The sequence below is a fragment of the Papio anubis genome, chromosome 9 (genome assembly GCF_008728515.1).
Source record: "Papio anubis isolate 15944 chromosome 9, Panubis1.0, whole genome shotgun sequence".
NCBI lineage: Eukaryota > Metazoa > Chordata > Mammalia > Primates > Cercopithecidae > Papio > Papio anubis.
This window is the reverse complement of record NC_044984.1, coordinates 107581988-107609884: the sequence shown is the minus strand read 5'-3', so window position 1 is coordinate 107609884 and position 27897 is coordinate 107581988. Positions and strand designations below refer to the sequence as shown.

General features: G+C 53.0%; 1 protein-coding gene and 1 long non-coding RNA gene across 6 annotated transcripts in view; one reads left to right on the top strand and one right to left on the bottom strand.

The window, feature by feature from the left end:
- Positions 1–100: 100 nt before the first annotated feature.
- Positions 101–27897, bottom strand: part of TPCN1 (two pore segment channel 1) — a 76009-nt gene continuing 48212 nt past the window's right edge. For 2 of the 5 annotated variants that reach the window (XM_003907196.4, XM_021922978.2), the window contains exons 8-28: positions 26104–26138; positions 25503–25561; positions 25130–25229; positions 21765–21881; positions 21436–21560; positions 20552–20600; positions 19952–20015; positions 18361–18405; positions 14074–14130; positions 13940–13993; positions 12763–12835; positions 11449–11556; positions 10306–10377; positions 9691–9780; positions 8292–8407; positions 7522–7568; positions 6851–6919; positions 6571–6655; positions 5506–5645; positions 5233–5313; positions 101–2636 (exon numbers count right to left, since the gene is read on the bottom strand). In XM_003907196.4, coding sequence (XP_003907245.1) covers positions 2520–2636; positions 5233–5313; positions 5506–5645; positions 6571–6655; positions 6851–6919; positions 7522–7568; positions 8292–8407; positions 9691–9780; positions 10306–10377; positions 11449–11556; positions 12763–12835; positions 13940–13993; positions 14074–14130; positions 18361–18405; positions 19952–20015; positions 20552–20600; positions 21436–21560; positions 21765–21881; positions 25130–25229; positions 25503–25561; positions 26104–26138 — 1703 coding nt within the window. In that variant the 3' untranslated portion in view covers positions 101–2519. Of the gene's footprint in view, positions 2637–5232; positions 5410–5505; positions 5646–6570; positions 6656–6850; positions 6920–7521; positions 7569–8291; positions 8479–9690; positions 9781–10305; positions 10378–11448; positions 11557–12762; positions 12836–13939; positions 13994–14073; positions 14131–18360; positions 18406–19951; positions 20016–20551; positions 20601–21435; positions 21561–21764; positions 21882–25129; positions 25230–25502; positions 25562–26103; positions 26139–27897 lie in introns of those variants that run through there. The other 3 variants (XR_635148.4, XM_009181768.4, XM_021922977.2) reach the window with 3 other exon arrangements.
- Positions 2635–3987, top strand: LOC110740763. The gene is made up of 2 exons (XR_002515866.2): positions 2635–3149; positions 3416–3987. It is a non-coding gene; the product is annotated as an uncharacterized LOC110740763 (long non-coding RNA).

Here is a 27897-nt window from a genome sequence, read left to right as displayed (position 1 = left end):
CTCAGGGTGGGGCTGAGGCAGGATCAGGAGTGGCCATGGCCTCGGATGGGACCACTCTCCCGACAATACCCAAAACCACAGAAGTCAAGAGGCAGCGACCGTGTTTACAAAGCAGAGGCTCTTTTATTAATATGCCAGAAATCCAGAGACATAGTGGGTTTTCTAGGAAACAAATCACCAATGTACAAAACCGTACAGCATTGCTCCCGTGATCCGTACAAAATGATTGTCCGCATGGTGGAGTAAGGCTGGGGTTGTGGGAGGGGAAGCGAGGAGCTGGGGAGGAGCACGGTTCTATTGCCGCCACCACCAGGCTGTGCCCCTGGCTGCCAGTGAGTGTCACTTGGGTGCACTCAACTGTGACATCAAGGACGAGAGGGCATCTGAGCTAGATCACATCCCAGGGCCCACAGAGCTCACAGCCTGTGGGGGGACCCCAACTCCCTGCTTGGTGGGGCCAGGCATAACCTGGAGATAGCTGTCCCTGGCCTCAATGACAAGGGCGCCCACCTCTGGTCTGCTAACACTGCTGCCATTAGGCATTTGTCGGGTCCTGGCCAAAACCAGGTCCTTTCTCAGGACAGGGTTGGGCGGATGGACACATTAACTTGCTCTGAACAGGGCTGAGATCCCCCTCCTCCTGCAATAGGCCTTACCACCTGGGGGCCTCGACTCCCCTGGGCAGACCCCGGGGCGCTGCTGGCCCCTCCAGGTTTCCACCCCTGGGGAGAAAAGGCTGAGGCAAGGCCCAGATGCTCAGGTCAGAGACTCACACCTTTAGAAGCTGTCCCTTGACCCTTGCTTCCAAAATGCCCATTTCAACACACAAAAGCTAAAAGGCACCCAATTGTGCAATAAAGTTCCCTCTCTGCAAAAGGGAGGGGTTCTGGCCTGGGGCTCGATGTGGAGCTCCCGGTGATGGCCCATGGCCCTCCAGAGAGGAAGAGGACAAAGCCAGTCTGACTCCCGGGGGAATCACAGTGATTCTCAATAATTTGTGATTTTCCCAAAGGGCTGTGCTTTAAAAACAAACACCCACCACTTCACCAACTCCCCTGACCTGGGAAGAGGGGAAGGAGAGAACCATGCCATGCTGGCTATGGGATCCAGTTTGGCCTTGGAGGTGAGCAGAGGTTGGGGGTCCAGGTACTGCTCCCCTGGGGTTGGGTACCACCTCGCCCATTCTGTGGCTGGGAAAAGGACAAGGCCAGAGGGAGCCTCTGTCCACCTTCCTTCTGAAGTCACAGAAAGCAGGCACCAGAGGGCCGGGGCGGCCGGGAATGCCCAGCAGCGCACTCCTTGCCCTCCGCACCCTCCATGCTGCCGCTGCAGCTCCTGCTGTGGAACCTGTGCTGTGCTCTGTTCTGTGGCCCAGGAAAGCGGAACCAAAGCAACCTCTGCACTGACCCTGCCTCTGTGGGTACTGTGGTGGGAGAGGGGGGTGGTGACGTTAACTGAGGGTTCGTCTGAACCTACTTCTGCACCAACAGCTCCTGCTACTGCAATCTCTGGTGTGAGCAGAGCCAGGGAGCGTGGCTGGGAGCTGGGTCACGGCCACAGGGCTGCTGCGTCCCACAGGGAGCATCTCCTTGTGCTGTTCGCTCCTGTTCCTAGTGCACATGTGTGAAGGACCTGGTATCAACTTAGCACAATCCTTAATCAAAATGTTGTTTTGCTCGAATGGGTAAATCACAAAAAAGGGATTTGGTCAAGAGCCCATTCCAGGAAGTGGTCTGGGTTACAGACATCGGCCCTACCTCCTGCCTCATGCCCCTTCCTCCAGGGTCTGGGTCCCCAAGGAGGCCACTGTGGAAGGATTTTTGTCAATAAGGGTTAAGCCAGAGAAGGCTGGGTGGGAGGCTTGCAGAGCCAAGAGAGGAGATTGGTCAGTGTAGTCTGTGGCCGCCTGGAACTGGCTAACTGAGCTCTGGCCACATGGGCACAGTCACCCCAATTCCGCTTCCCATTAGATCCCGGGCACTGGTCCCCGAAGAGTGTTGCATGGCGTTATCACAGAAGCGGAAATACCACCCTGGAGACCAGGAGCTCTTTCCTTCCTCAGTGGTTCTGTCCCAAAAGCAAAGCACAGACACCTGTGGCATGCCCGCAGGGAGAGGGGGTGGGGATGCCATCAGGTCGGGGGGACGTGAGCCTGAAGCAGTAGCAGTGACGGCTTTGGACATGGCCGATGGAGGCCAGCCCACGTGGGGGGCAAGCCCCGCAGGGTCGACTGGATCCAGGTGAGGGGTTTCCTTGTGAAGGGGCTTCCGGAGCCTTCCACAGTAGGAAGAGCTCAGACCTGGTGGCCACACCCCACCCCTCACCAAACTGGCTTCTGGAGTTAAGGAAAACAGGGCAGGGTGGTTATAAACCAAGCCCCATCTTGTCTGTCTTCTTTCTTCCTGTATATAAATATGTGCATATACGTGAGTATGTGTACACACACCGCAGTTCCGTACATCGCAGTAGAGTAATACTATTGTGTTATTGCATAGAAGAGATGGCTTTCGGGCACTGGGCTAGGTAACAGTCTGGGAACGCTGGCGGCTGCTGGGGGGCTGCTGGGTGGCGGGCGCTGCGCTGCTGCTGAGCTGTCGCTGCTGCTCCTGCTCCCTGGCATGCTCCTCGTACCACTCCTGGAGAAGAGAGCAGAGGGGGCGCTGAGGGCTGCACCCCACCCCGTGCCCCGCCCACCCCACAAGGTCACACAGCCCACAGCATCCAGGCTGGAGGGGGCAGGGCTGCCAGCCTCACCCAGCTGGTACTGAAACTCCCCTGTCACAGGCCCAGAAATGCTGGGAATTTTGAATATGGCCCCAGAGGCAAAAATGACAATGAAATCTTTCCCTAGTGTCTGGAGGCTTGCACACAGCAGCTCTCCAACAAGTCCAAGCAGGAACAACCCTCGCCCCTTGTTTGTGAGCATAACCCTTCACTAAAGGGTCCCCCTGAGGGACCCCTTTTGAGCTTGGCAGGAATTGTGTCCATTTCACACCTGAGATACTGAGGCTCAGAGCTGTATTGTGCTAATACTTCACCTAACTTTCACCCTCCAACAGGAATGTGAAGTCATTCTGAAAACATCCAACAGTGCACCGCCCAAGGCCATGATTATAACCTCTGACATTTTCAGGGACTGAGGTATTCAGGTAATTAAGGAATTAAGAAGTATACCCCACATTTCCTTTTTTTTTGGAGACAGAGTCTCACTGTGTGGCATAGGCTGGAGGGCAGTGGCGAGGTACAGCTCACTGCAGCCTTCCACTCCTGGGCTCAAGTGATCCTCCCGCCTCATCCTCCCAAGTAGCTGGGAATACAGGCATGCACCACCATACCCTACCCTACTTTTTAAAAGACTGAACCATAGACTTTTAGAGTTTCGAGATGGCCTAGTTCTGACCCCCTTGTTTTACAGAGGGGAAAACTGAGGCCTGGAGCAGATGGACAGGCAGAAGGGCAGAGGCCGAGGGCAGCACACCTCCCTCCGACCACACCTGAGTGGGTGCTGCTGCACAGTTGTCCGCTTGCACAGACAGGCATGGAGTGACTTGCCCAAGGTCAAACGCTTCTATTATTTCCATGTCTCTGTGATACCAAGTTCAGTGAGCCACTACACATCAGCCCAGAGAACACTGCCTGAGTCTCTTGTGTTCCTGAAGAGAATGTGTAAGCTGCTTTGGGGATGGCACCTCCTGCTTTTCAGGTGTGGACCCTGGTTGTCACCGTTTTAGTGAAACAGAAGGGCTTCGAGCTGTTAAAATGCCAGAAAACAGAGCCAAGCCACCACAGCTGGTGTAGGAGACGCTCCCCAGAGCCCTGGCAACCCTGAGGTGGTTGAGAAGACCCTGCAGGGCTCATGTGCTGGTGGCCCACGGTCTGGAAGGCACAGTGCCAAGTGCCAGCCCACATGGTGCTTTGTGAGATATTTTCCTTAGCTGCCAATATGTAGAGATTGGGAGATTGTGCAAAGAAAAGGAAAAAGAAAAACATCTGACTCTGCCTTTTTTTTTTTTTTGGAGACAGAGTCTTGCTCTGTCACCCAAGCTGGAGTGCAGTGGCGTGATCTTGGCTCACTGCAACCTCCATCTCCTGGAGTCAAGCAATTCTGCCTCAGCCTCCTCAGTAGCTGGGATTACAGGTGCACAGAACCAGGCCTGGCTAAATTGTGTATTTTTAGTAGAGACAGGGTTTCACCATGTTGGCCAGACTGGTCTTGAGCTCCTGGCATCAAGTGATCTGCCTGCCTTGGCCTCCCAAAGTGCTGGGATTACAGGCGTGAGCCACCGTGCCTGGCCTGCCTTTTCTTAAATTAGAAGCCAAGGTGGCAGGATCGCTTGAGGCCAGGAGTTTGAGACCATAGCAAGACCTCACTGCTACAAAATAAGATAATTAGGGTGTCACGGTGCACACCTGTAGTTCCAGCTGCTTGGGTAGGCTGAGTGGGGAGGATCACTTGAACCCGGGGTTGGAGGCTACAGTGAGCTATGATCGCGCCACTGGACTCCAACCTGGGTGACAGAGCAATACCATCTCTAAAAGAAAAAAAACAAACACCCAATTATGAAAAACTCCAAGCGGTCCCAGCCTGGCCAACATGGTGAAACCCCATCTCCACTAAAAATACAAAAAGTAGCCAGGTGTGGTGGCGTGTGCCTGTAATCTACTGGGGAGGCTGAGGCAGGAGAATCGCTTGAACCCAGGAGGCGGAGGTTGCAGTAAGCCTAGATCGCGCCACTGCACTCCAGCATGGGAGACGAGCGAGACTCCATCTCAAAACAAAACACCAAGCAGCCTGGCCACAGTAGACCTTCTTCCTATTGGGCAGCACTCGCTGGAGCTGGGAGGAGGCTGTGTCCCCTTTGGACAGGCACATCCTTGCCAGTTCACCACCGTCACTGCTCTTTCCTCTTTGCTCGCTGTTTCTTGCTACACGTTTGAGTTTGCAGCTGACTCAGAATAAGAGATGGAGACGAGGTTCTGGAGAATTCATAAGGGGCAGGGACATATGGCGGCAGGCAAACGGGAGAGCTGCCTCTACTGTGCACGTGTCAAGGGTTTAAGGCTAAGTGGGCCCCACTCAGGTCCCACACAACCCCAGCAGTGGTCCCGATGGACGAACCGCATCTCTCTACCAGCCTTCTCCCTCTCCTCAGAGGGCTGGGGAGCAGCTCCCTGCCCCTCCCAGGACGTAGCTCGGGGAAGGACTCGCAGCGTGGTCAGCCAGGCTCCTACCTGGATCTCTTCCTGGTACATCTTCAGGCTCAAGTCGCTCTTGGTCCTTGATCGCCGTCCCAGAAACACCATGGAACGTTGCTAAGGAAGAGCAGAGGCTGCAGGGCTGGGCTGCAGATGTTCAGGTCCCACCCCTGGTGCCACAGCTGGCCTCTCCCACTTCTCCGGCTTTTGCAACTGTGTCACTCAAAAATGTTACCAATATCTGAGGAAAGGGATCACACCATGGTGAAACCTGCCTCCCTCCTTCGGACCAGGGCCTGGGCTCCTCACCTGGTATCTCTCCATCTGGGAGAGGGTCTCCAGCAGCCGGGTGACGTCTGAGGAGGCCCCCTGTGCCTCCCGGTAGAGCTCCAGGACAGCAACCAGCTCTTCTTTGGAGATTTCCTTCTCAAGGGTGATGCCACCGTCAACTGCAGGGAGGGAGGGCAGGTGTGGGAAGGGCCTGGGGCTGGAGCTGCCAACCTGGCTGGGTCTTGTACCTCCCTGACCCCCCTCCACAAGGGGTCTTAAGGTTCCCTCTCTAAACCGACACTGCATTGGCATCCTGCTCTCCTCCTCGGCCCTCCCTTCCCTTCCCCTCCCTCTGCTGTGATGTCAGGAGTGCAGGTCTAGCCAGCAGCTGTTACAGGGCCAGAGGGTTTCAGGAAGGGGCCTCTAAACACAGAGAAAATGGTCAGACGGTCTGATACGACAGAGATCTGAGGATGAGTAGTAACAGGTGTGGGCATGGGGTATTCTGTCTGTTTGGAGAGACAGGGTCTCACTCCGCTGCCCAGGCTGGAGTGCAGTGGTGTGATCATGGTCACTGCAGCCATGACCTGCTGGGCTCAAGCAATCAAGGGCGGACAGTTTTGAATTTGGGAAGAGTGAGGCAGTCACTAAAGCCAGCACCATCCAGTTGCAGCAGGAATACGATTTGCCTGTGCTGTAAACAATGTTTACACCATTTAAATCAAGAACCGTAATGTGAACCTATTATTGAGAAATGTGGAGATGACTAACAGAAGAAATAGCTAAGAGGGAGAAGCCTCTGGAGGATGGGAGGGGGAAGGCAGGGCACGGGCTGCTGCTGCCACATAAGCCTTTCTCTACTTCTTGATTTTTCTCCAACTATGACATGCATTCTTTTTTTAAAGTTAGATCATGTCTTCTGACATTAAATATTTGAAAATCAATACAAATACAAGATCTAGAAAGACAAGCCAGATAGATAAGCTGGACAACCAGACAGCAGAAAAATGACAGCCTGATGGCTGGCTGGACGGCCACCCAGACAGACAGAGAGAGCTGGGTGGGCGGCAGACATCAAATGCCCAAGGCATCATCCCTGCAGACCTTCCGAGTCCTGGTTCTTGCGGCTGTAGTTCATTCGGAAGACAAAGGCCTCGAGGATGAAGGCGACAATGATCGTCATCACCACCTGGCCAGGGACAGGAAGGGAGGGGCAAGACAGGGGAGGAGGGTGGGTGAGTGTCCGTGGCTGCGCAGCCCACGCCCAACAGAGCCCGGCCATATGGGACCCAGCCCCACTCCCTGACGCTGCAGCCTGAAGAGCAGGGGCAGCTGGTGACATGGAAGACGAAGGACAAAGAGCGTTCTGTGGTCCGGGACCTACCATGGTCACAATGTAAAAGGTCATGAAGTAGAGGCGGCTCCAGTGGGAGGTCTGAGAGGTGACGCCTTCCTGGAGACCAAGGGAAGCAGCCAGTGAGGGGGTGCCCATGCAGGGCAGGTTCCCGTCTACACAGGCTGCTCCATGGCCCTGGCTCTTCGTAGACCCCACCCTGATTTGTGGCTGGCTGTGAGAGACGGAGGGGTGGGAGCTTGGCCCCCTGGGCCCAACACTAATTCCTGACTGCTGAAGGAGCCCTGGCTGCTCCCTTGGACGGCTGGATCCAGAACCAGGGCAGCCTTTATCTCAGTAGGGCTGGGAGTCGGGAAAGTTTAAGGAATGGAATAAAGAGATCAGCAATGCTCGCCGCATTGTCACTAGAGGGAAAAGTCATCCCTACAGTGGGCAAGAAAGGACAGAGACCCAGAATTTAAGTGCCATCTCCTGGCTGCTGGGAACATGCAGGGAGATGGGAGTGACAGCCGAGTCCAGCCAACGCTGGGAAGGGTGGCTCCCCGGGCCCAGCCATCCTGTGGCTGAACACCAACACAGCATGACTCAAGACCCCCAGCCCTGCGGCTATGGGAAGAATGATACACCCTGGGTTGGGGGGAGACCCAGGGTCGACCCCAGGACTGACAGGAAGACATCCCCAGAGGTGCCCGAGCTCTTACCATGATGATGTACCAGTTGTTGACAACTGTGAGCTCAAACAGGGTCACTGCCAGGGGAAGGGAGAAAGAAGCATTCTGATGAGGCCCCACTTCAAAGTCAACTTCGAGTGGCCTCTTGCCAGCTATCCTGGGTGCCGTGTGCTGAGATGAGGGGGTCACCATATGACCGCTTGGTTGTGAGCTCCAGGAAGGACCAGGCAAGACACTCCTAGGGCGCTGGCTCCACAGGACATTGTGGCCCAGCCCCAAGAGGACACACCCTCTGCCTCGGCAGCCTGTGCCACACGAGACCATCTGGATCTTACTGGGTGCAGATCTGGGGTGTCATGGGGGCACACCCTTTTTCTGGAGAGGCGGTTTGGCTGTGTTCGCCTCTTCATGGGGGTGGGCAGAGGGCTGTGGGCAGCCTGAGCCGGGGGGCAGTGCAGCTGCAGCAGCATTGGTGTGGCTGGGTCCCATTCTGCAAGTGGCAGTGTGATGAGGGGACCCCGCCCAGCTAAGGCTTGCAGCTCTTCTCCTCCCCAAATACTGAGAAAGTATCAGGAAAGAGTGGAATCAGGCAACCGAGTGAGCTCCGGGATCCGGCCTGGACTTCACTGCTAAGGCTGGGCAGACCATGTCCTCCACCTGGGCCGGGGAGGCTTCTAGAAAGTGTGGCCCTCGGTGCTGGAGGGAGAGGCCCAGACACTTTTGCTACAACACCTCTGGGACCCGTGGTGACAAGAGCGGGGTCCCCAGGGAATGTGCCCCCTGTGATTTTTCCCACTCACCAAAGCTGTTGAGGATGTTGTCAAAATTATTGAGATAATAGTAGCCTTCCTCCACCACGGTCCTGTTGCCCACGGTGTGGTTGCGCCAGCGGTAGGCGTCTGCCACTGTACTCGTGCTGGCCGGAGCACAAGGGAGAAAGGAGGGAGGGTCACAAGGCGATCGGTCACCTCCAGAGAGGACAGAACTCTGAAACAAACCAAAGTCTGGCCAAGGATCCTTCTGTTCTGCCCGCAGTCTCGTTTCCTGCCTAACCCTCTCCACCTCATGCCTGGGTCCCCGCTGGAGGAACGCCCTTGGCTACTCCTGCCTGCTGGGCTTGGTGGGAGCCCCTGGCCAGCCTGACCCACCTCTGTCACCTGGAAGTTCTCTGCTGCAGGCGGGGCCTTCTCTCTCACCACTGCCTGCAGGGGAGGGAGGAGAGGCAAGGGCCTCCTCTGCACCTGCCCCATCTAGGATCTGCTCTTGAGGCTGGACACTAGACCACAGCCCCAGGGAAAGAATTCCCTACTTGGGCTTCCCTGATACTTGGCCTGAGCAAGTATTTGAAAAGGTTGGCCCTGTTTTGAGGAGCTCGTATTTGCCACTTTTCTTCTAATCCTTTATGGCTGTTAATATCCATGCTAATGTTTATAGAAGTCTAGTGTCTGGGCCACCAGGGAGCCTCCTCCCACATGCACGCATCAGATGCACGGGTGAGGTCTCAAGCTTGCACTAAGCTCCCTGGTGACTGCAATGTGCTCTAAAGTCTGGGACCCACTGCTATAGGCTTCTGGTTCCAGACCAAGCTTGACACTCAAACTGGGTCTCAAAGCTACCAGTGTCTTTGTAAAACTGTTTCCTCATCAGTGCTTGAGGCTGTAAAGACCAAATGCAAGAGGACTCTGAACTGAGGATGAATGAATGGCGGTGTGCAGTGATTTCACTGTGGTGGCTCAGGAGAAAGGGAGTGGTCATGGGAGATTTCACTCTCTGCTCCCCATCCCTGAACACCATGACCTTCTTGCACGTGTCCATCTGTCTTATCCTATGATGCTGTCCCTAGAAGACTGGACTTGGCCCAGGTCCCCAGCCACTCCAGGAAAGAAGTGGGAGGAAGCCACGGCACTTGACCTCTGGACCCGGGCTACTTCAGGGGTGGTCTCCAGCCCTCGGCAGAGGGTGAGCTGATGGCTCCCGACCCTATCTGGGGGATGGGGAAACAGGGACCCTGAGTCCAGGACCCTCGTTTAGCTCACTGCACTCAACTAAGCCCTGAAAGCAAAGCAAGGTGTTTGCTCAGAGAGGAGCATCCCTGAGGACCCCAAGGCCACAAGGACACCAATCCTGGCCCTGGCCAGCCCTCTGCCCCGGAAACGCAGACTGCCTGGGGCTGGGTGGGGCCGGGCACCGCCTACTCACTTGCAGCAGTTGGGGAAGACGATCCCGCAGAAGAACTCCATGCCCACGATGGCGAAGGAGTAGTAAAAGATGAGCAGAGTGAGGCCCAGGCTGTGGGGCGACAGGGGCAGGGTGATGCGGGGCCGGCAGGAGGGGGAACGACTCCTCCATAGCCCCGGCCTCCTCGGACCCGTGGGGCTGACTGTGGGGCCACGCCCCAGGTCGGTTCACCAACTGGAAAGTGCCTGCGGGGAAGGGGCCTCGTGGGGCAGCTCTGGGGTGAAAAACGGCTCAAGTCAGGACGCTATGAACAAATGCCCCTTTCCCAGAGATTCACCCCTTACCTGTGAAGGTAGACTCACAGGTGACCCCTTACCTGTGAACGTAGACACAGGTGGTAAGCAAGTTGACAGCTCCCTGCCCTCCCTACTAAACATGTCAGACAGGTCAGTGGAGAAAAATGGTGCCCAGGAGACCTGTGGTGGTCAAGATTCCAGGCTCCTTGGAGCCCTGTCAGGCCCTCGATTGCAGTCCTTTGTGGAACTCCTTTCCCCCAACTGCCACTCGGCTCCCGCCCCCACGGGGCACCACCGCATGGCACCTGGACCTGCAGGCCAGGGTGGGGGCTGGCAGTACCTGGCCATCCGGGGCAGCAGCTCGAACATGGTGTCCAGCACGTTGCGGTAGCGCTCTTTCAACTTAAACAGCCTGAGTGAGGAGGACGCCCGTCACCTCGACACACAGGCACATGCCTCAGCCCCCGCCCTCAGAACATGCCAGCCCCGCCTTCCACACGCCACATGCTGAAGACAGGCGAGGGCATCTTCTCCACCTGCGTCTGCTCCCTTGGGCGCCACCAACCCTGAGCTTGGCCCAGGTGACTCATGCATGAAGGAAGGGACCGTGGCAGCCCCAGGACACCGGCTGGGTGGGGCCCTTCCACGACGAGGAGCAGGGCCAGGCTGCGTCTCCTTGCAGTAGAGCTGCAGGCTCAGACAGGAGCAAGGCCTGGCTCCCGGGGAAGATGGGGGAGAAGCCCGTGTGCCCCGGGGAGTAGGGGCAACGGAGCTCACCAGTGAAGAAGGGTGGCAGGGAGTGGGAGGGAGGCGGACACTCAGGGACAGCCCCAGGCCACCCCCACACGCCAAAGCGGTAGGCTTTTCCTCCATAGACGCCACCACCCCTCCCGGCACCTGCCCTGCCCATCCCGCCTTGGGAGAGGATGGGGTGGACGTGGATGGGGTTGCAGCTGGAGGGTCAGGAGGCAAACCCAGGCTCTGAGGGCAGAGAACCTCGGGACCCCTCATTAGGAAGAGACACCATCAGTGGGGCAGGCTCGCCTGGGACTTCCTCCAGTGTCCCTGGGAAATCACTGGGACCCACACAGGACTTTTCTCCACTAGAGGCTGAGCCAGAAAAGCACGAGGGGTCCCTGAAAGGCCCTTCCAAGCCTCAGACCTGTGGCTCTGTGATCTGCGACTGAGCACATGGGCTCCTGTGGCTGGTGCCATGCCACCTCGGGTGGGGTGCACATGAGTCATGGGCTGGGCTTCTCTGCCCAGAGGTGCCTGGTGCAGTGAGGGGATGGGCACAGGCAGCCTGCATACCCTCAGGGGTGGGGATGGTGACCCCATGGCACTTCTGCAGGGGGTGACATCTATGACTCTGGCTTGTGAACCTTCTGGCTCGTTCTGGGTCACTTCCTGGACCAATCCTGGGGCATTCCCGCCCTCCCTCTCTTTCTCCCTCTCCTTCTCCAGCTCTGCCCTGCCCCATCACCTCAACAGCTGGAGGGGGCGCAGGACCACGATGAAATAGAAGGGCTCCATGTTGAGGGCCAGCGCCAGCAGTCCCAGGAAGGCGAACACTGTCACGGAGAAGTCAAACCTGCAGGAGGCGAGAGGCCAAGGTCCACCCTGTGGCCCTGAGCCTCCCTGCGCCTGCTCCCCTCCCCGGCACCGTGCACAGCCACCCTCCCACGGAGCCCAGACACAGCAACACCAACAGGAACCAGCCGGCTGCGGGAAGAACTTCCTGCCACCCTGGGGCTTCAAGGTGGCCAGGCCCTGTCCCAGCATGCGTCTTGGGAGTCAGGCCTCAGTGCTCTGACCCCAGGGCCAGAAATGCCCGGGAACCCCCTCCAAAGGGCCCCGTGCTGGTCTAACGACGGGGAGGAAAGAAGCCCCGGAGTCCGTAGCCCTGGAGACAGGCCTCGTCTTCCGCTCAACAGACATCTGGCTACACACTGCAGACCAGCCTGACCCCAAGGAACTTTCTGAGGGAAGAGAGCAGGCCCTTCCAGTGAGATTCCCATTAGAACAGCTTGCCCTGCCCCAAGCCAGAGGACCCCCTCTCCTCTCCAGACACACAGGGCACACATGTGCTGTCAGCTCCTCCCAGCTCTGCTCTGCGTGTCAACCCCCTTGGCCTCGCGGCCCACTCTGCGTGTCAGCCCCGCCCTGCGGCCACTCTCGTGTCAGCCCCTGTCCCTCGCGGCCCACACTGCGTGTCCACCCCCTGCGCCCTCGCGGCCCACTCTGCGTGTCAACCCCTCGCCCTCGCGGCCCACTCTGCGTGTCCAGCCCCCTGGCCTCGCCCTCTGACCCCTGAGTGTCCAGCCCCCTGCCTCATGACCCAAGACCTCATGAGTGCAACCTGACTTCACAGGCCAGTTAACTTGAACAGGGCAGGGAAGTGACCTCCCACGCTCTGGGGAACAGGCAGAAGGGCCACGTGGGTCTCAATACTGCTGATCAAGGAAGGTGGGGGAGCATTCTTCTCTGTGGGCATTGTGGTTTTTATGGAAGAGAAAAAAGTTTAATGACTCAGGAAGAGCCAACCAGCCTGTGGCACCTCAAGAGGCCATTTCCAGAAGGACTGGCGTGGGTGGTCTGAGAGGCTTCAGACAAGGGCCTGACCCTGGGGAGTTCCTGGGCTGGGGGCAGGGCTGCTTGAGGGAGACACAGGCCTCGGCCCGTCCTCAGACCTTCCCTCTGCAATTCCAGAAATGGCCCGGGATTGGGGTGTGCAGAGAAGGGTCTGGGGCCACCATCAGAGTTTCAGCTTTGCATCAGAAACATGCTGTCCACTCACAAGTTCCATCCGGAGGACAAGTACTCCACAGGGCCCAGGCCGGCGACCTTCAGGAACAGCTCCACCCCATAGACTGCGGACAGAAGGAGTCCATCGGCAGCAGCCCCGCCACATCCTCCCCCTGCTCGGTCTCCTCTTTGAGGCTCCTCCACAGTCTGCAGCCTTCCTGCTGGCCATATGCCCTCCAGGCTGAGCCCAGGCCTCACTCATGTCCCACCGTGAGAGCAGGTGCTCCATGAGAGGGCCCAGATGGTGGGCAACTGAGTAATCTGCTTAAAAGAAACTGGCCAGGCATAGTAGTTCATGCCTATCATCCCAGCACTTTGGGAGGCCAAGAAAGGAGGACCACTTGAGCCCAGGAGTTGAAGACCAGCCTGAGCAACATAGTCAGACCCTGTCTTTACAAAAAATACAAAAATTAGCCCGGCATGGTGGCGCTGTGTGCCTATAATCCCAGCTACTTGGGAGGCTGAGGCTACTTGGGATCCCTTGAGCCCGGGAGGTTGAGGTTGCAGTGAGCTATGATCACACCACTGCACTCCAGTTTGGGCAACAGAGAAAGATCCTGCCAAAAAAAAAAAAGAGAGAGAGAAATCCTCCCTTCCTGTCTCTGGGCAGGGCCCTGCTAACCATTTGTCCATCCAACAGGTGTGTCCTGACCACCCCTTCCATCTTGGGCCTTACACTGGGTACCAGGTGTGCAACAGTGACCAGTGCAGGGCACCCCTTGGGGCAGAGAGCTTATCAGCTCGGTGGGAGAAAAGACGCCAACAGGGAATGACAGCACAGTGTGCTGAGACTTGATAGAAGGAGCAGGAAAGTCAGGAAGAGGCTGGGGGAGACGCCACCAGGCAGAGGAAACCCCTGTGCACAGCCCAGAGGCAGGCGAGAGCAGCAGGCAGCAGAGGCCACTGAGGAGGGCAACAGCGTGCAGCGGGGGACACGGCGCTGGCAAGCGAGTGGAGGGCCACACACGCCTAGGATTCTGGGCTCCATCCAGAGGGCAGTGGACAACCACGAAAGAGTTTTAAACAGGGACAACACGGAATCCGACTAAATACTCCGTCTCTTTATAGCTTCCTGTTTTAGAGAAGAACCATGAGGTTCTATACCGAATAAAAGTTCTCCCAGACAATTTTAAAACAAGCAGTCCAGCAAAGCCATGTCAGAAACTTACTAGTTAGAAAGACGAGGTAACTCCAGGGCACGTGCTTGGAGAAGAAGTTCCCACCTGTAAGGCAGAGAAGTAGCAGCTCACAGGCAAGCTGGGTGTGCCGGCTAGGACACGGCCAGTCCCCAAGCAGGGCTCACCTTTCAGCATAAACGTCTCCACAAGGATCCAGACCCCGTTGACTGCCACCACCAAGTCTGAAATACACAGGCCCGTAAAAGACAGAGAAATAACGGGGGCTTAGAAATCTGCAGGTCACAGCTGCCGTCCCTGGTTAACTTCCTGGAGCTCTACGGGATGGGGAGAACAGGGCTGCTCCACACACCCATTTGATAGGGAACGTCTTTCTGCTCAGTGCTCTTACCAAGGGAGCTAAATCAACCAGTGTTTTCACCTAGAAACAGCTACAAATTTCTAAAAACACTCCCTCTGTCACTGTGTGAATACCAGTTATGATGTAGAGATTATTCCAAATTGGTGTAAAAGATGGACAATATACAAGGCATTCAAGGATTGAAAACATGTGTTTTCCCCTAGAGACTTCTAATTTTAAAAAATTGCATGAACTCTTTAGAAAAACTGCATATGCATTAAGCCATTCGCCTAGCGATCCCACTTTCCAGAAACCATCCCAATGATGCACTGGCAAAAATGTAAGATATATCTGAAAGCTATTCACTGCAGCACTATTTGTGATAGCAAAACACTGGCAACAATCTCAATGATCATCAGTAGGGGAGTGGTTGAACTGATTATGATACGTTCATAAAGTGGCATACTTTAACCATAAAAACAAACACAGGCTGGGTACAGTGGCTCACACCTGTAATCCCAGCATTTTGGAAGGCTGAGGCAGGCAGATTGCGTTGAGCCCAGCGGCTCGAAACCAGCCTGGGCAACACAGGGAGACCACATCCCTACAAAAAATAAAAACAACTAGCCAGGTGTGGTAGTTGTGGGCCCAGCTACTCAGGAGGCTGAGGTGGGAGGACCGTTTGAACACAGGAGGTCAAGGTTGCAGTGAGCTATGCTTGTGCCACTGCACTCTAGCTTGGGTGACAGAGCAAGACCCTCTCTCTAAGAGAGAAGAAAGAAAAGAGACAAGGTACATTTCTCTTTTTTTTTTTTTTTTTTTTGGAGACGGAGTCTCGCTCTGTCGCCCAGACTGGAGTGCAGTGGCCGGATCTCAGCTCACTGCAAGCTCCGCCTCCCGGGTTCACGCCATTCTCCTGCCTCAGCCTCCCAAGTAGCTGGGACTACAGGCGCCCGCCACCTCGCCCGGCTAGTTTTTTGTATTTTTAGTAGAGACGGGGTTTCACCATGTTAGCCAGGATGGTCTCGATCTCCTGACCTTGTGATCCGCCCGTCTCGGCCTCCCAAAGTGCTGGGATTACAGGCTTGAGCCACCGCACCCGGCCGAGACGAGGTATATTTCTACATATTAATTTTTTTTTTTTTTTTTTTTTTAGACAGGGTTTTACTGTCACCCAGGCTGAAGTGCAGTGGGGCGTGATCTTGGCTCACTGCAACCTCCACCTCCTGGGCTCAAGCGATCCTCCCACCTTAGCTTCCTGAGGAGCTAGGAACACAAGTGCACACTACCACGCCAGCTAATTATTGTACTTTCTGTTGAGCTGGGGTTTTGCTACATTGCCCAGGCTGGTTTCAAACCCCTGGGCTCAAGCCATCCACCTGCCTCTGCCTTCCTAAGTGCTAGAATTACAGGTGTGAGCCACCATACCCAACCTCATTTCTACATATTACCATGAATTGGTCTCTAGGGCACATTGTTAACTGCAAAAAGCCAGGTGGCAGAAAAAAGTGCATAAAATATGCTATTGGTTAAGACAGAGATATTGATATGCATCCAACTTACAGGTTTTAAACAATGGAAGAAGCCATAAATAAAAGTTGCCCACTGTGGGAAGTGACAGGGATAGAAATGAAATTTCCTTCAATATATATATTTTTTGTAGATCTGACTTGGAACCATGTATTTTACATAATTTTTTTTGCTTTTTTTTGAGATGGAGTCTCACTGTGTCACTCAGGTTGGAGTGCAGTGGCGCCATCACAACTCACTGCAACCTCTGCCTCTCAGGATCAAGCGATCCTCCCGCCTCAGCCTCCCAAGTAACTGGGACCACAGGCGTGCATGGCTACTTTTTTCTATTTTTGGTAGAGATGGGGTTTCACCACATTGCTCAGGCTGGTCTCGAACTCCTGACCTCAAGTGATCTGCCTGCCTTGGCCTCCCAAAGTGTTGGGATTACAGGCATGAGCCACCATGCCCAGTCCTAATTTACGTAATTATGAAACAAAATTTGGGTTTTTTTTTTTTTTTTTTGAGATGGGGGATCTCACTCTGTTGCCCAGGCTGGAGTGCAGTGGTGCCATCACGGCGCACTGCAGCTTCAACCTCCCCAGGCTCGGGTGATCCTCCCACCTCAGCCTCTCAAGTAGCTGGGACTACAGGTGTGAGTTACCACACTCAGTTAACTTTTGTATTTTTTTGTAGAGATGGGGGTCTCACCATGTTGCCCAGGCTGGTCTCGAACTCTTGGGCTCAAGCAATCCAACCACCTCGGCCTCCCGAAGTGCTGGGATTTTAGGTCTGAGCCACCATGCCTGGCCATAAAATAAAATAAAATGTCAAAAGCAATCCCAAAAAATAAAAAATAACATGGCATAAAAAAATCCAAATGTATATCCCATTGGTGACATGTCCACATGGAAAGGAACTATTCCAGGTGACCTTAAAACACAAGGCCAGGCGCAGTGGCTCACACCCGTAATCCCAGCACTGTGGGAGGCCAAGGCAGGAGAATGGCTTGAGGCCAGGAGTTCGAGACCAGCCTGAGCAACATGAGGACACTCCAACTTTACAAAAAATAAAAAAATTAGCCGGGTGTGATGGTGCGCACCTGTGGTCCCAGCTACTCAGAAGACTGAGGTGGGAGGATGGATTGAGCCTGGGAAGTCAAGGCTGCCGTGAACTATGACTGTGCCATTGTTGGGGCACCAGACTAAGTCCTTGTCTCAAACAAACAAACAAAAAACCCCACAGTAATCTGAATGTACATCCCCAGACTGATGTTTCTAGGAATTATATCATTGGGATTGCGTTGCAGTCGTTATCCTGGGACTGTGAGATAAAGCAAATGAGTAACTGTGCCAGTGTAGTTAGGAACCTGGATATTTTTCTTCTTTGTTGGTGTCTGATTGTCTTCAAAGACAATCTGGATTTTAAGATTGAGAATCTAGGCCGGGCACGTGGCTCACGCCTGTAATCCCAGCACTTTGGGAGACTGAGGTAAGTGGATCACCTGAGGTCAGGAGTTCGAGACCAGCCTGGCCAACATGGTGAAACTCCATCTCTACTAAAAATACAAAAATAGCCAGGCGTGGTGGCGCACACCTGTAATTCCAGCTACTCGAGAGGCTGAGGGAGGAAAATCACTTAGAACCCGGGAGGTGGAGGTTGCAGTGAGCCGAGATCACGCTAGCCTGACAGACTGAATGAGACTCTGTCTCACAAAAAAAAAAAAAAAAAAAAAAAAGGATTGAGAATCTAGATGTGTAAGATTCATGAAATTAGTCTTACACATCTAGATTCTTAATCTTAAAATCCCTGCAGGCCTGAATGTGAAGTATCAGCATGAACTCACAACAGTTTATCTTTAAAGAAACAAAACCCTAGTTCTGTCCATGGGAAGGCCTAGAAACAATGACCAACCCAAGCAACGAGCACTCAACGCCTCGAATTGTGTCTCTAACACCATCTCCTACTAAAAGGAACCAGAGCTCCTTGGAAAGACCAAATTGGATCAAGCCTCTAGGTTAGTACTATCCAAGGGAATTTTCATGACAATGAAAATTTTCTTCTCTGCACCATCCAATTGGTAGTCATTAGCCATTTTTGGCTATTAAGCACTTGAAATGTGACTGCTAAGCTGATTTTTTCATTTTAATTAGCTTAAATGTATATGGCCGCATGTGGCCAATGGCTTCCACACCGCACAGCATAGCTCTAGATAGAACTACTAAATTCCAGGAAAGGGCAACAGAGGAACACACAAAACCCAAATCCTGCTTCCTCACCTAAATACTGCATGAGGGGAGGAAGAGGAGCCTAGAGATTAAAACAAACTCAAGAGACATATCGACCAATCAACTCTGTAGTTCTGGAATTTGCTTCCAAAAAATCTAGGGCTAGAGGGGATGATGAGCCGGAGTGAGGATACAGATGGGTGACGGGCACAGGGATGCGTGTGGTAATGTTTTCTCCAATTTTAAACATGCTGAGAATTCCCCACAGTAAAAAGTCAAACACACGATTCTAGGACCAATCTCTTGCCTCTCCTGCTTCTAGAACAGCAAAGGACTCAGGGGGAAAGTGGCCTAGAGTGGAGATATTTCATACTTACACATGAAATACTGGAAGGCCTTGGACTTCACAAGGATATTAATGCCTATTTGAAGAAAAGACTTGTTAAAATGTAAATTTATGCACTTGTTTCCCCTACCGTATCCTTCATTTTTTATTTTTTATTTTATTTTTTTGAGACGGAGTCTTGCTCTGTCGCCCAGGCTGGAGTGTAGTGGTGCGATCTCGGCTCACCACAAGCTCCGCCTCCCGGGTTCACGCCATTCTCCTGCCTCAGCCTCCCGAGTAGCTGGGACTACAGGTGCCCGCCACCACGCCCGGCTAATTTTTTGCATTTTTAGTAGAGACGGGGTTTCACCGTGTTAGCCAGGATGGTCTTGATCTCCTGACCTCGTGATCCGCTCACCTCAACCTCCCAAAGTGCTGGGATTACAGGCGTGAGCCACCGTGCCGGGCCCCATATCCTTTATTATTATTATCTCCTTCTGGGCAGGTGCGACCACCTACCACATTCTTTGTGCATGCAGGTAAGCATGGTCTTTAGCCCAGAGGTTAAGAAAGGAGGGTCCTACTCAAAGAGTGGTACCCACACTTCTGTTCAGACCCCCAGACAAGACTGCACTGACTGCAGCTGCTCTGGGGAGAGACTGAGCAACCTGGAATCGAGATAGAGCAAGACAAAGCTCTGCTGACCACTGCTGAAACTGGCATGAAATTAACGGGCAATTGTCAGGTTAATAATATGAGCACCCAATTTCAAATTTTCAAACTTTACACTACACAAGCATTATTCAAGGGGTCATGCAAAGTAAGTATACATCCTGTCATAAGAGGAAGGTAAAAATATATTACTGGGGCTGGGCATGGTGGCTCACTCCTGTAATCCCAGCACTTTGGAAGGCCAAGACAGGCAGATCACGAGGTCAGGAGTTCGAGACCAGCCTGGCCAGCATGGTGAAACCCTGTCTCTACTAAAAACACACACACACAGAATTAGCCAGGCACGGTGGCAAGTGCCTGTAGTCCCAGCTATTCAGGAGGCTGAGGCAGGAGAATCACTTGAACCTGGGAGGCGGAGGTTGCAGTGAGCTGAAATCGCACCACTGCACTCCAGCCTGGGCGACAGAGCGAGACTCCATCTCAAAAAAAAAAAAAAAAAAAAATATATATATATATATATATAATTGGATGAAAAGGTAGATAACAGAATAGAATATATAATGTCACCCTATTGTTTTAAAAATGCATAGAAAAACGGCACGGAGGGAAACACATCAGAGAATTAACAGTGGTTATCTGGGTGGTAAATTTCCATTTACTTCTAATTATCTCACTTTCAAGTTTCTTCAATGAATATCTTTGCTTTTGTATGAAAAAAGAAAAATTCCCCAAATGTCTTGGTTGGGTTAAGTTACCCATTTTGGTTGGGTTAAGTTACCCATTTCTCTCCTAATCTGCTTCCTACCACGCTTACCTCCCTGCTGGGGTAATCACGCTGTCTCTTCACACACACATTCAGACACACACACACACACACCTGTCTGAACCTCTCCTCAGATGCTCCTCTGTGGTCTCTGAAAACTTCCATCAGCCCCCAGCTGCCAACACCTGCCATATTCAAGCCCACTTACCTTTGAAGATGAGGAGCGCCGTCCTGGGAAGCTCATCAAACCAGTGCTCTCTGTTTTTCTTGGCCTGGTAGACAACAGGACCAAGAGGGAGGGTGTCAGGGCCAGGGACCAGAGCCGTGCCCTGGAGCCAGGATGCTGGCTTCCTTTCCTGTTCACCCTGCTAAACTGGGGAACAATGTTAACCTTCAGGGATCTATATGACAACACAGCCAGCCAGTGTGTACCAAGCATTTACAATGTGCCATGCAGAGGCATTATTTTAGTATAGTCCTGAAATTAGCTTTGTCAGTAGGGATTATCATTATGCCACTTCCCAGGCAAAACAAGGCTCAGAAAGGCTCAGCAACCTGCCTGATGTCACACAGTGACTAATGGGGTCTAAGTGAGATTGGGTGCTGTTAACCATGACACTATGTCACAAATGTGAGGGCAGATTTGGGGGCTGGGGGCCACCTGTGATCCCTGAAGTGTACCATGCCAAGCTGGGGGCTGAGCTGCTGTAGCAGGGAGAGAGCTGGATCTTGGGGTGTCCCTGCTTCTCACTGCCCCACTTGGGGACCTGTCTGTCTACTCCTTCTATGGTCTCAGAGGAGAACTCACCTTCCACTTCAAAGCCGCAACTTCGTAGATATCGTAAAAGTCCTTTAGGCTGCCAAAAGCAAAATAAAAAGGGACAAAATATCAGAACATAGTTCCACTGAGCTTTGCTTCTCTTACTTGCCTGCCTATGGACACCTTTACAGGGTGAGGGTAGGAGGAAGGGAGGGGACACCGTGTGAGTCCCAGCACAGCAGTGCTGGGGGATCCTTTACCTGCGATTGTTTGGATCTCCTCTGACCCTGAGGTACTACGAATACGTAATCCACTTAGTCTCCACCGACTGCACTAACTACGGACAGTGTCAGTGCCCTGGAGAGGCAGCTGCTGGAGTACTAGGATTCTTATGAGGACAGAAACTTCACCTTTTAGCAGGGGCCTTAATGTAACACCTAGGACTGCAAGCTCAGCTCAAACAGGGCTTGTTCTCAGCTCCACAGCAGGCTGCTGTGGACAGGGCTTGGTTATCAACAGCCTGGAAGACCAATCCTGCCCCTGGAGATCTAGGGTCAGTTCTCTGAGGCCGAGCCAGGTGTGTGCAGGGGATGGGGGAAGTATATTCACCCCTCTCTGTCCACCTGGCTCACATGGGACTATCCCACCCCACTGGGGGTTCGAGGGCCAGCAGCTGGACCAGTCCACTCCATGAGCTCCTTTTTTCTCAAGTCAGTTTGAACTGGATTTGTGTTGGACTTTTGTCACTTCCAAAAGGAATCCTGGTGAATCCAGTCTGTAAGTCTACATGGATAAACATCTCTGTGGAGGAAACTGAAGTCTCCGACAAGCCTATAGGCCTGCCCACCTCCACGGCCTTCACATGCCCTGGTTCACTCTAGACATGAATGCCTTGTCTGGCCACGCTGCCCCTACCAGGCACCTGCTCTTACCTGAGCAGAGGTGTGTCGTTCTGATTCAGGGCCTTGAAGGTAAGATAGCGCTCCCTGGCACTCATCCGGGGCTTGTAGAAGCGCATGAGGCCTTCAAACTGCCTGTAGGAGATGCCGGCGGGCCTCTGGGGGAGAGGGAGGAGCAGTGTGGAACCCAGACTACTCCCTTTCCCTTGGGGCACCCACTCCAGATCCACTCCAGCTCTGTTCATTCTTCCAAGGGCAGGGCTCCTGGTTTCTAAAGTCGCTGGTCTGGCCATGCTTAGGGGCTGCTCTGGGAAAGGGAGGGAGGACAGGGACCAAGCCCCTCCCTGGCCCATGGCTCCTACCCTCTGGCTGACGAGCAGGCGGTAGGCATGCTGGATGGCGGTTCGCTTGTGCAGTAGCAACGACTTGAACTTGCGTTTCTCAATGTCATTGAAGGTGTCGAACACCACAGCCAGAAGCTGTGGGAGAGAAGCACAGAGCCCTGGTTCAGGGCCATGAGTGGCTGGGGCAGGGGGTGCAGGGGGGCATGGGTTCATCATCTAGGCAGGGCTCTCATCCAGCCAACCCAGAGAGGCCCTGGGGAGACCCTTTTGCCTGCACCTCATGGGGTAGGAAGTCGGTCTCCCAAGTCTCAACAGAGGAAAGCCCTTTGTTCCTCTTGTAAATTTCCCTCTTCAGATACATGAAGGCATTGTTACTCAATCTTTCCCAGGTTCCCCTCCACTTTTCCACACTCCCTTCCCCAGTTCCAGCTTGTCCCAGGCTGGGCAGGGGCAAGCCAGGGGAGGATAGAGTAGCAAGAGGGGCGCATCTGGGTTCTGAGCCCAGTCTGACTCTGGCCAGTGGCAGGAGAAGGCTGCCTGCCCACTGCCCTCCTGACCTCCGAGCCAGAAGTACCCTTCCTCCCCCTGCCCTCTTTGTACTTCTCCTTCACTGCTTCATGTGTGGCCCAGGAAAAGGGGGAGTGAGAGGCTCTGCAAGCAAGGAAATAACGTTCTAGAGTTGGCTAATACCAAAGTTAGCTTATCAGAGGGGGATGGAAGGTGGGGGAAGAACTTGAAAGAATCCTTTTTAGAAACACTTTCTCTGTCTTTAAAAATGTTTTTTTTTTTTTTTTTTTTTTTTTTTTGAGAGGGAGTCTCGCTCTGTCGCCCGGGCTGGAGTGCGGTGGCCGGATCTCAGCTCACTGCAAGCTCCGCCTCCCGGGTTCACGCCATTCTCCGGCCTCAGCCTCCCGAGTAGCTGGGACTACAGACGCCCGCCACCTCGCCCGGCTAGTTTTTTGTATTTCTTAATAGAGACGGGGTTTCACCATGTTAGCCAGGATGGTCTCGATCTCCTGACCTCGTGATCCGCCCGTCTCGGCCTCCCAAAGTGCTGGGATTACAGGCTTGAGCCACCGCGCCCGGCCTAAAAATGTTTTAAGGGAAACTCTCTGGTCCTTTCCCTCAAACTGGTCCCCCATTTTTTCCCTGTGGATCAAAGGTCAGCACGCTTTTTCTGTAAAGGGTTCAACAGCAACTGTTTTAGGCTCTGGAGGCCAAATGATCTCTGCTGCAATTACTAACCTGTGGTCATATCATGTGATCAGCCACAGACAATACATAAACAAATGGGCATGACTGTGTCCCTGTGTATTTACAAACACAGGCTGTGGGCCAAATTTGGCCAGTAGGCCATACTTTGTTGACTGTTGCCCTAAATTCTCACAGCTCTAAATATATTGCAAATTAAATCAAACACAAAGAAGTACTCAACATATTTCTTCTTGGTTTTGAGGAATTAAAACAAGAATATATTTTCTCCTTTTTAAGACTTAATTTTGGCCAGGCGCTGTGGCTCACACCTGTAATCCCAGCACTTTGGGAGGTTGAGTCGGGCAGATCACCTGAGGTCAGGAGTTCGAGACCAGTCTGACCAACATGGCAAAACCCTGTCTCTCCTAAAAATACAAAAATTAGTCGGGTGTAGTGGCATGTGCGTATGCCTATAATCCCAGCTACTCAGGAGGCTAAGGCAGGAGAATCACTTGAACCTGGGAGGTGGAGGTTGCAGTGAGCTGAGACTGCGCCACTGTTCTCCAGCCTGGGTTACAGAGCGAGACTCCATCTCAAAAAAAAAAAAAAAAAAAAAAGGACTTAAAATTTTTTAGATTTCACATGTCTACCTGGAGAAGATGATTTTCATTTCTATACTGGGCCTGACTGTGGTGACTGGTGTGAGAATGCTCTGCGGAAGCATAAAAATAAACACAAGACTCGATCAGAAGCCTCTTCCCGTTAGTCCTGCCATGGATTGTGTGGTCTGAGCACCGGCCTAACAGCCTGGTGTCGGATGTGATTTACGATGGCTGGGACATTCCTGGCGGCTGTCTGCGCCTCCACAAATACTCTCAAAGTTCTTTGAGCACAGGCGCTTTATGTTCTCCTTCACAAACGTGTTCTATACTGGATTTTCTGATGGTTCCTGATAAATGAGGTAGAAATACACAAGACATTTCTGGCATGTGAGTGCAACTGAACAGACTGGTTAGGAACAGGGCTCTGGAATGGGCCTGGCCTGGCTACTCCAAGCTATGCAGCCGTCAGCAAATCACACTGTCACTCTGACCCTCAGTCTCTTCATCTGCACTTCGAGAACCATACTCACTACCTCCAGGGTTGTGTTTATTTATTAAATTATTTCATCCTTATATGTAAAGCACTTTGCATAGTGCCAAGTGGCTAAGGCTTACTAAATGCCAGCTTTTACAGTTATAATATAGTTGGCCTTCCATATCTGTGAGTTCTGCATCCATGGATTCAAACAACTGCAAATCAAAAATATTCCAAAAACAAAAGGATGGTTGCATCTGTACCATACATGTACAGCCTTCTTTTTCTTGTCATTATCCCCTAAACAATATAGTAAAACAATTTTTTTTTTTAATACGGAGTCTCGCTCTGTCACCCAGGCTGGAGTGCAATGGCATGATCTTGGCTCACAGTAACTTCCACCTCCTGGGTTCAAGCAATTCTTCTGCCTCAGCCTCCCGAGTAGATGGGATTACAGGCGCCCACCACCACACTCAGCTAATTTTCGCAAGTAGAGACAGGGTTTCACCATGTTGGCCAGGCTGGTCTCGAACTCCTGACTTCAAAGGATCCACCCACCTTGGCCTCCCAAAATGCTGGGATTAAAGGCGTGAGCCATCCTGCCCGGCCAGTATAACAACTATTTACATAGCTTTTACATTGTATTAGGTGTTATAGGTAATGCAGGATAATTTAAAATATATGAGAGGATGAATGTGCACAGGTTATCTGCAAATACTCTGCCATTTTAGACAAGGGACCTGAACATCTGTGGATCTTCACACCTACAAGGGGTCCTGCAAACAATCCCTGTGGACACTGAGGGTCAACTGTCTATTTCTGATGTAAGAATGCAAAGGTCCCAGGGTCGCCTGGGTTTAACATCCAGCACTATCAGCAGCAGCAGCACTGCCCTGGTGAGGACGCCACCCCCAGCAACTGGCTGAACTCCTGAAGTCCTGACAGGGCATTCCTTGCAACACTGCACCTGACTATGAGTCTGGGACTTCGTGCCCCAGCGTTCTGCCCTGAGAGGCGGAAAGCAGTCCCCACTTCTCCACTCCCATGGCGCCCAGCGCTGTGTGGGTAGGGGCAGGCTGCTTCAGCATATAGCCTGAGGCACAGTCACTCACCAGGTTCATGATGAAGTACAGCTCAATGGAGAGGTACACGATGAAGAAGACACAGGACCAGGGGTTCCGGGAGTAGGAGGGCATCATCACATCTGGGAAACTGTATTTGCAGAGGGTGACCCGGCGTGCTGTATCTGCCTGTCTCCATCCTCTCAGAGCACATGCCTTGCAGAGGACAGCTCCTTGTTCGCCTTCCCAGCCTCCAACCCCGGTTCCCCTACTCTCACCCCTGGGCTTCATGCTCAGTGGGCCAACCCCATCTCCCAACGGCACCACAGCACCTGCCTGTGCTGGGATGTGGAATATACTTTGCAGAAAAGAGGAGGAGACCCCAGGGCAGCAGCAGAGGACCAAAGGCAGAGTCTGCACTTACTTGGCTGTGGTCAGAAGGACAAACAGACTGACGATGCTGTTCTCCAGGGTGCTGAAGTACTGCAACAGAAGAGAGGGCAGAGGAGAGGTCGGGACCAGCCAAGAGCACACGGCCACCAGGAACAGGCTGTGATGGGCCACCTGGCGCACCCTGCCACGCCCGCTCTTGCATCTCTCAAGGAATCCCTGAGGGAGGCAGAGGAAAGAGCAAATACGCAGTCCAGAGGCCTCCCCTTTCCTACACCTGATGTTTCTGGCAGAAGCAGACTATTGACTTGGGGGGACTTTTTTCTAGGGAATCACATGTCTGGGCCGTTCGTCTGGCTCTCCGCCACTACTCCTCTGCCAAAATATTTCAACGGTCCAAACCTGATCCTGGCGGCACCCCTCTGAAGGACAGAAAAGGGGATCCCCAGCTCTCAAGGAAGGAAGTGGTCAAGTCTGAGTGACAGGAACTCCCACGTGCGGTGCACACACAAGCTATGATGAGAAACCAGGCAGGGCCCCCCTTCCCCACATGGCTACAGGGTCACGCTGGTGACCCTGTCTGAGGGAAAAGTCCTCCATAAAAGAAGAGACAGACAAATGTGCCAATTACTTACGGGGTCTGAAGGGTTAGGGGAGAACAAGTAGAAACCTAGAAGCGGGTGGAAACACAGATAAACAAAAGGATTAGAGCAGAGGTCCCAAAACCTGGTGTGAAAAGGACCGGGCAAATACAGGCAAATGAATGCAGCAGGTCAGGAAGAGCAGCAGGGACTGTTGGGGACCACAGCACCCCAAGAATGCATGCTGTGTTGAAAGGGAGCAGGGCTGCAGGCACCAGACGCTTGCCGCTCTACAGCAATGTGCTGGGCACTATCAGCTCTGTTCTTTCAAAAGAGGGGAAGTCTGTATTTTTGTGTAAAATCTAATTTTAAAATGCTGGCTCCAAGTTTTCAGACCAAACAAAACCCATCTGTAGGCTGGATCTGGAATCCAGGCTGCTGTTTTGCAATCTTAGGTTCTGAGATCATGACAGCTGAGTAAAATTCCAAAGGGATCCGCTGCTCCCCTGCAGCCAGGGTCCCAGGGTGGGAATGCCATTCACTTCCTCCCTTCAGGAATGGACGACTCCCTGAGTCCCTGAAATCCTGAGTGGGAAAAGGGAGGAACTCTGCCCTTAGGGGAAATCAGCCCTACCCCTGGAGAAGCACAAACAAAATTCTACCAAGAGTGGGATGGCGGGTGGGAGGAAGTGAGAGCCATGACTCAGGACAAGGCAGTCATGAGGGCCAGGAGGGGTGGGGCCTGGCTCTAGCCTCAGAGTCAGGGCTCTGGAGTCCCACTGTCTTCGCCATCTGCGGAGTCCTGGTGAAAGGACCTCGGCTTTCCCAGCTGAGTACCAGGGCTTCCAAGGTCTATGCCCTGTGACTCTGTGTGGCTATCACAGTCAGCCCCATGTGAAAAACCAAGCCCTCCTGAATGAGCAGCCTGTGACCCTGCTGTACCCAGTGAAGCTGAAGCTTGCCATCTCTCAGGGCCCAGGCAAGTGCCTTCGAGAAACTCTCAAGCGTGAGCACCAGGAAACACACAGGAGTGTTCACTGCGGTGGGATTTGTGATAAGAAAAACGTCCAACAGAAGAGCAGATTAACAAGCTTTGGCATACTTGCTCCGCTCCAGTGAAAATGAATATACGGCATCTACATGTATCAACAGGAATAAATTTCAAAAACACAGTATTGAGCGAAAGACCAATGTGTAGAAGTGGACACCCATATTATATAACCACTTAGAGACTTCTTTAAGTATGTAAAGCTTTATCATTTCTTTGTCACTTGGGGAAACATAAATGTGAAACAAAATATAAAGAAGTGCATGGGAATGATAAGCTTAGGACAGTGGGTACCTTTGGGGAAAGCGGGAATCATGATCACTAAAGGTCACAAACGTGCCTTCCATTTTATTCTAAGGCTTCATTTCCTAAACTGGATGGTAGGTCCATGGGTGTTCACGTTATTATTATTTATTTATTTTGAGACAGGGTCTTGCTCTGTCACCCAGGCTGGAACGCAGTGGCACCGTCACAGCTCACTGCAACCTCTGTCTCCCCATGCTCAGGTGATCCTCCTGCCTCACCTCCTGAGTAGCAGGGACCACAGGAGCATGTCACACACCACCATGCCCAGCTAATTCCTGTTTTTGTTTGTTTTTTTGGTAGCGATGGGGTCTCGCGCTGGTCTCGAACTCCTGGACTCAAGCGATCTGCCTGCCTCAGCCTCCCAAAATGGTGGGACAATCGGCATGAGACACCATGCCTGGCATATTTTTAAAATCTTTCTGAATTTCTGAAACTACCTGCTCTAGTCTGAATGTTTGTGTTCCCCGCCCCAATCCCTACGTTGAAATCTAATC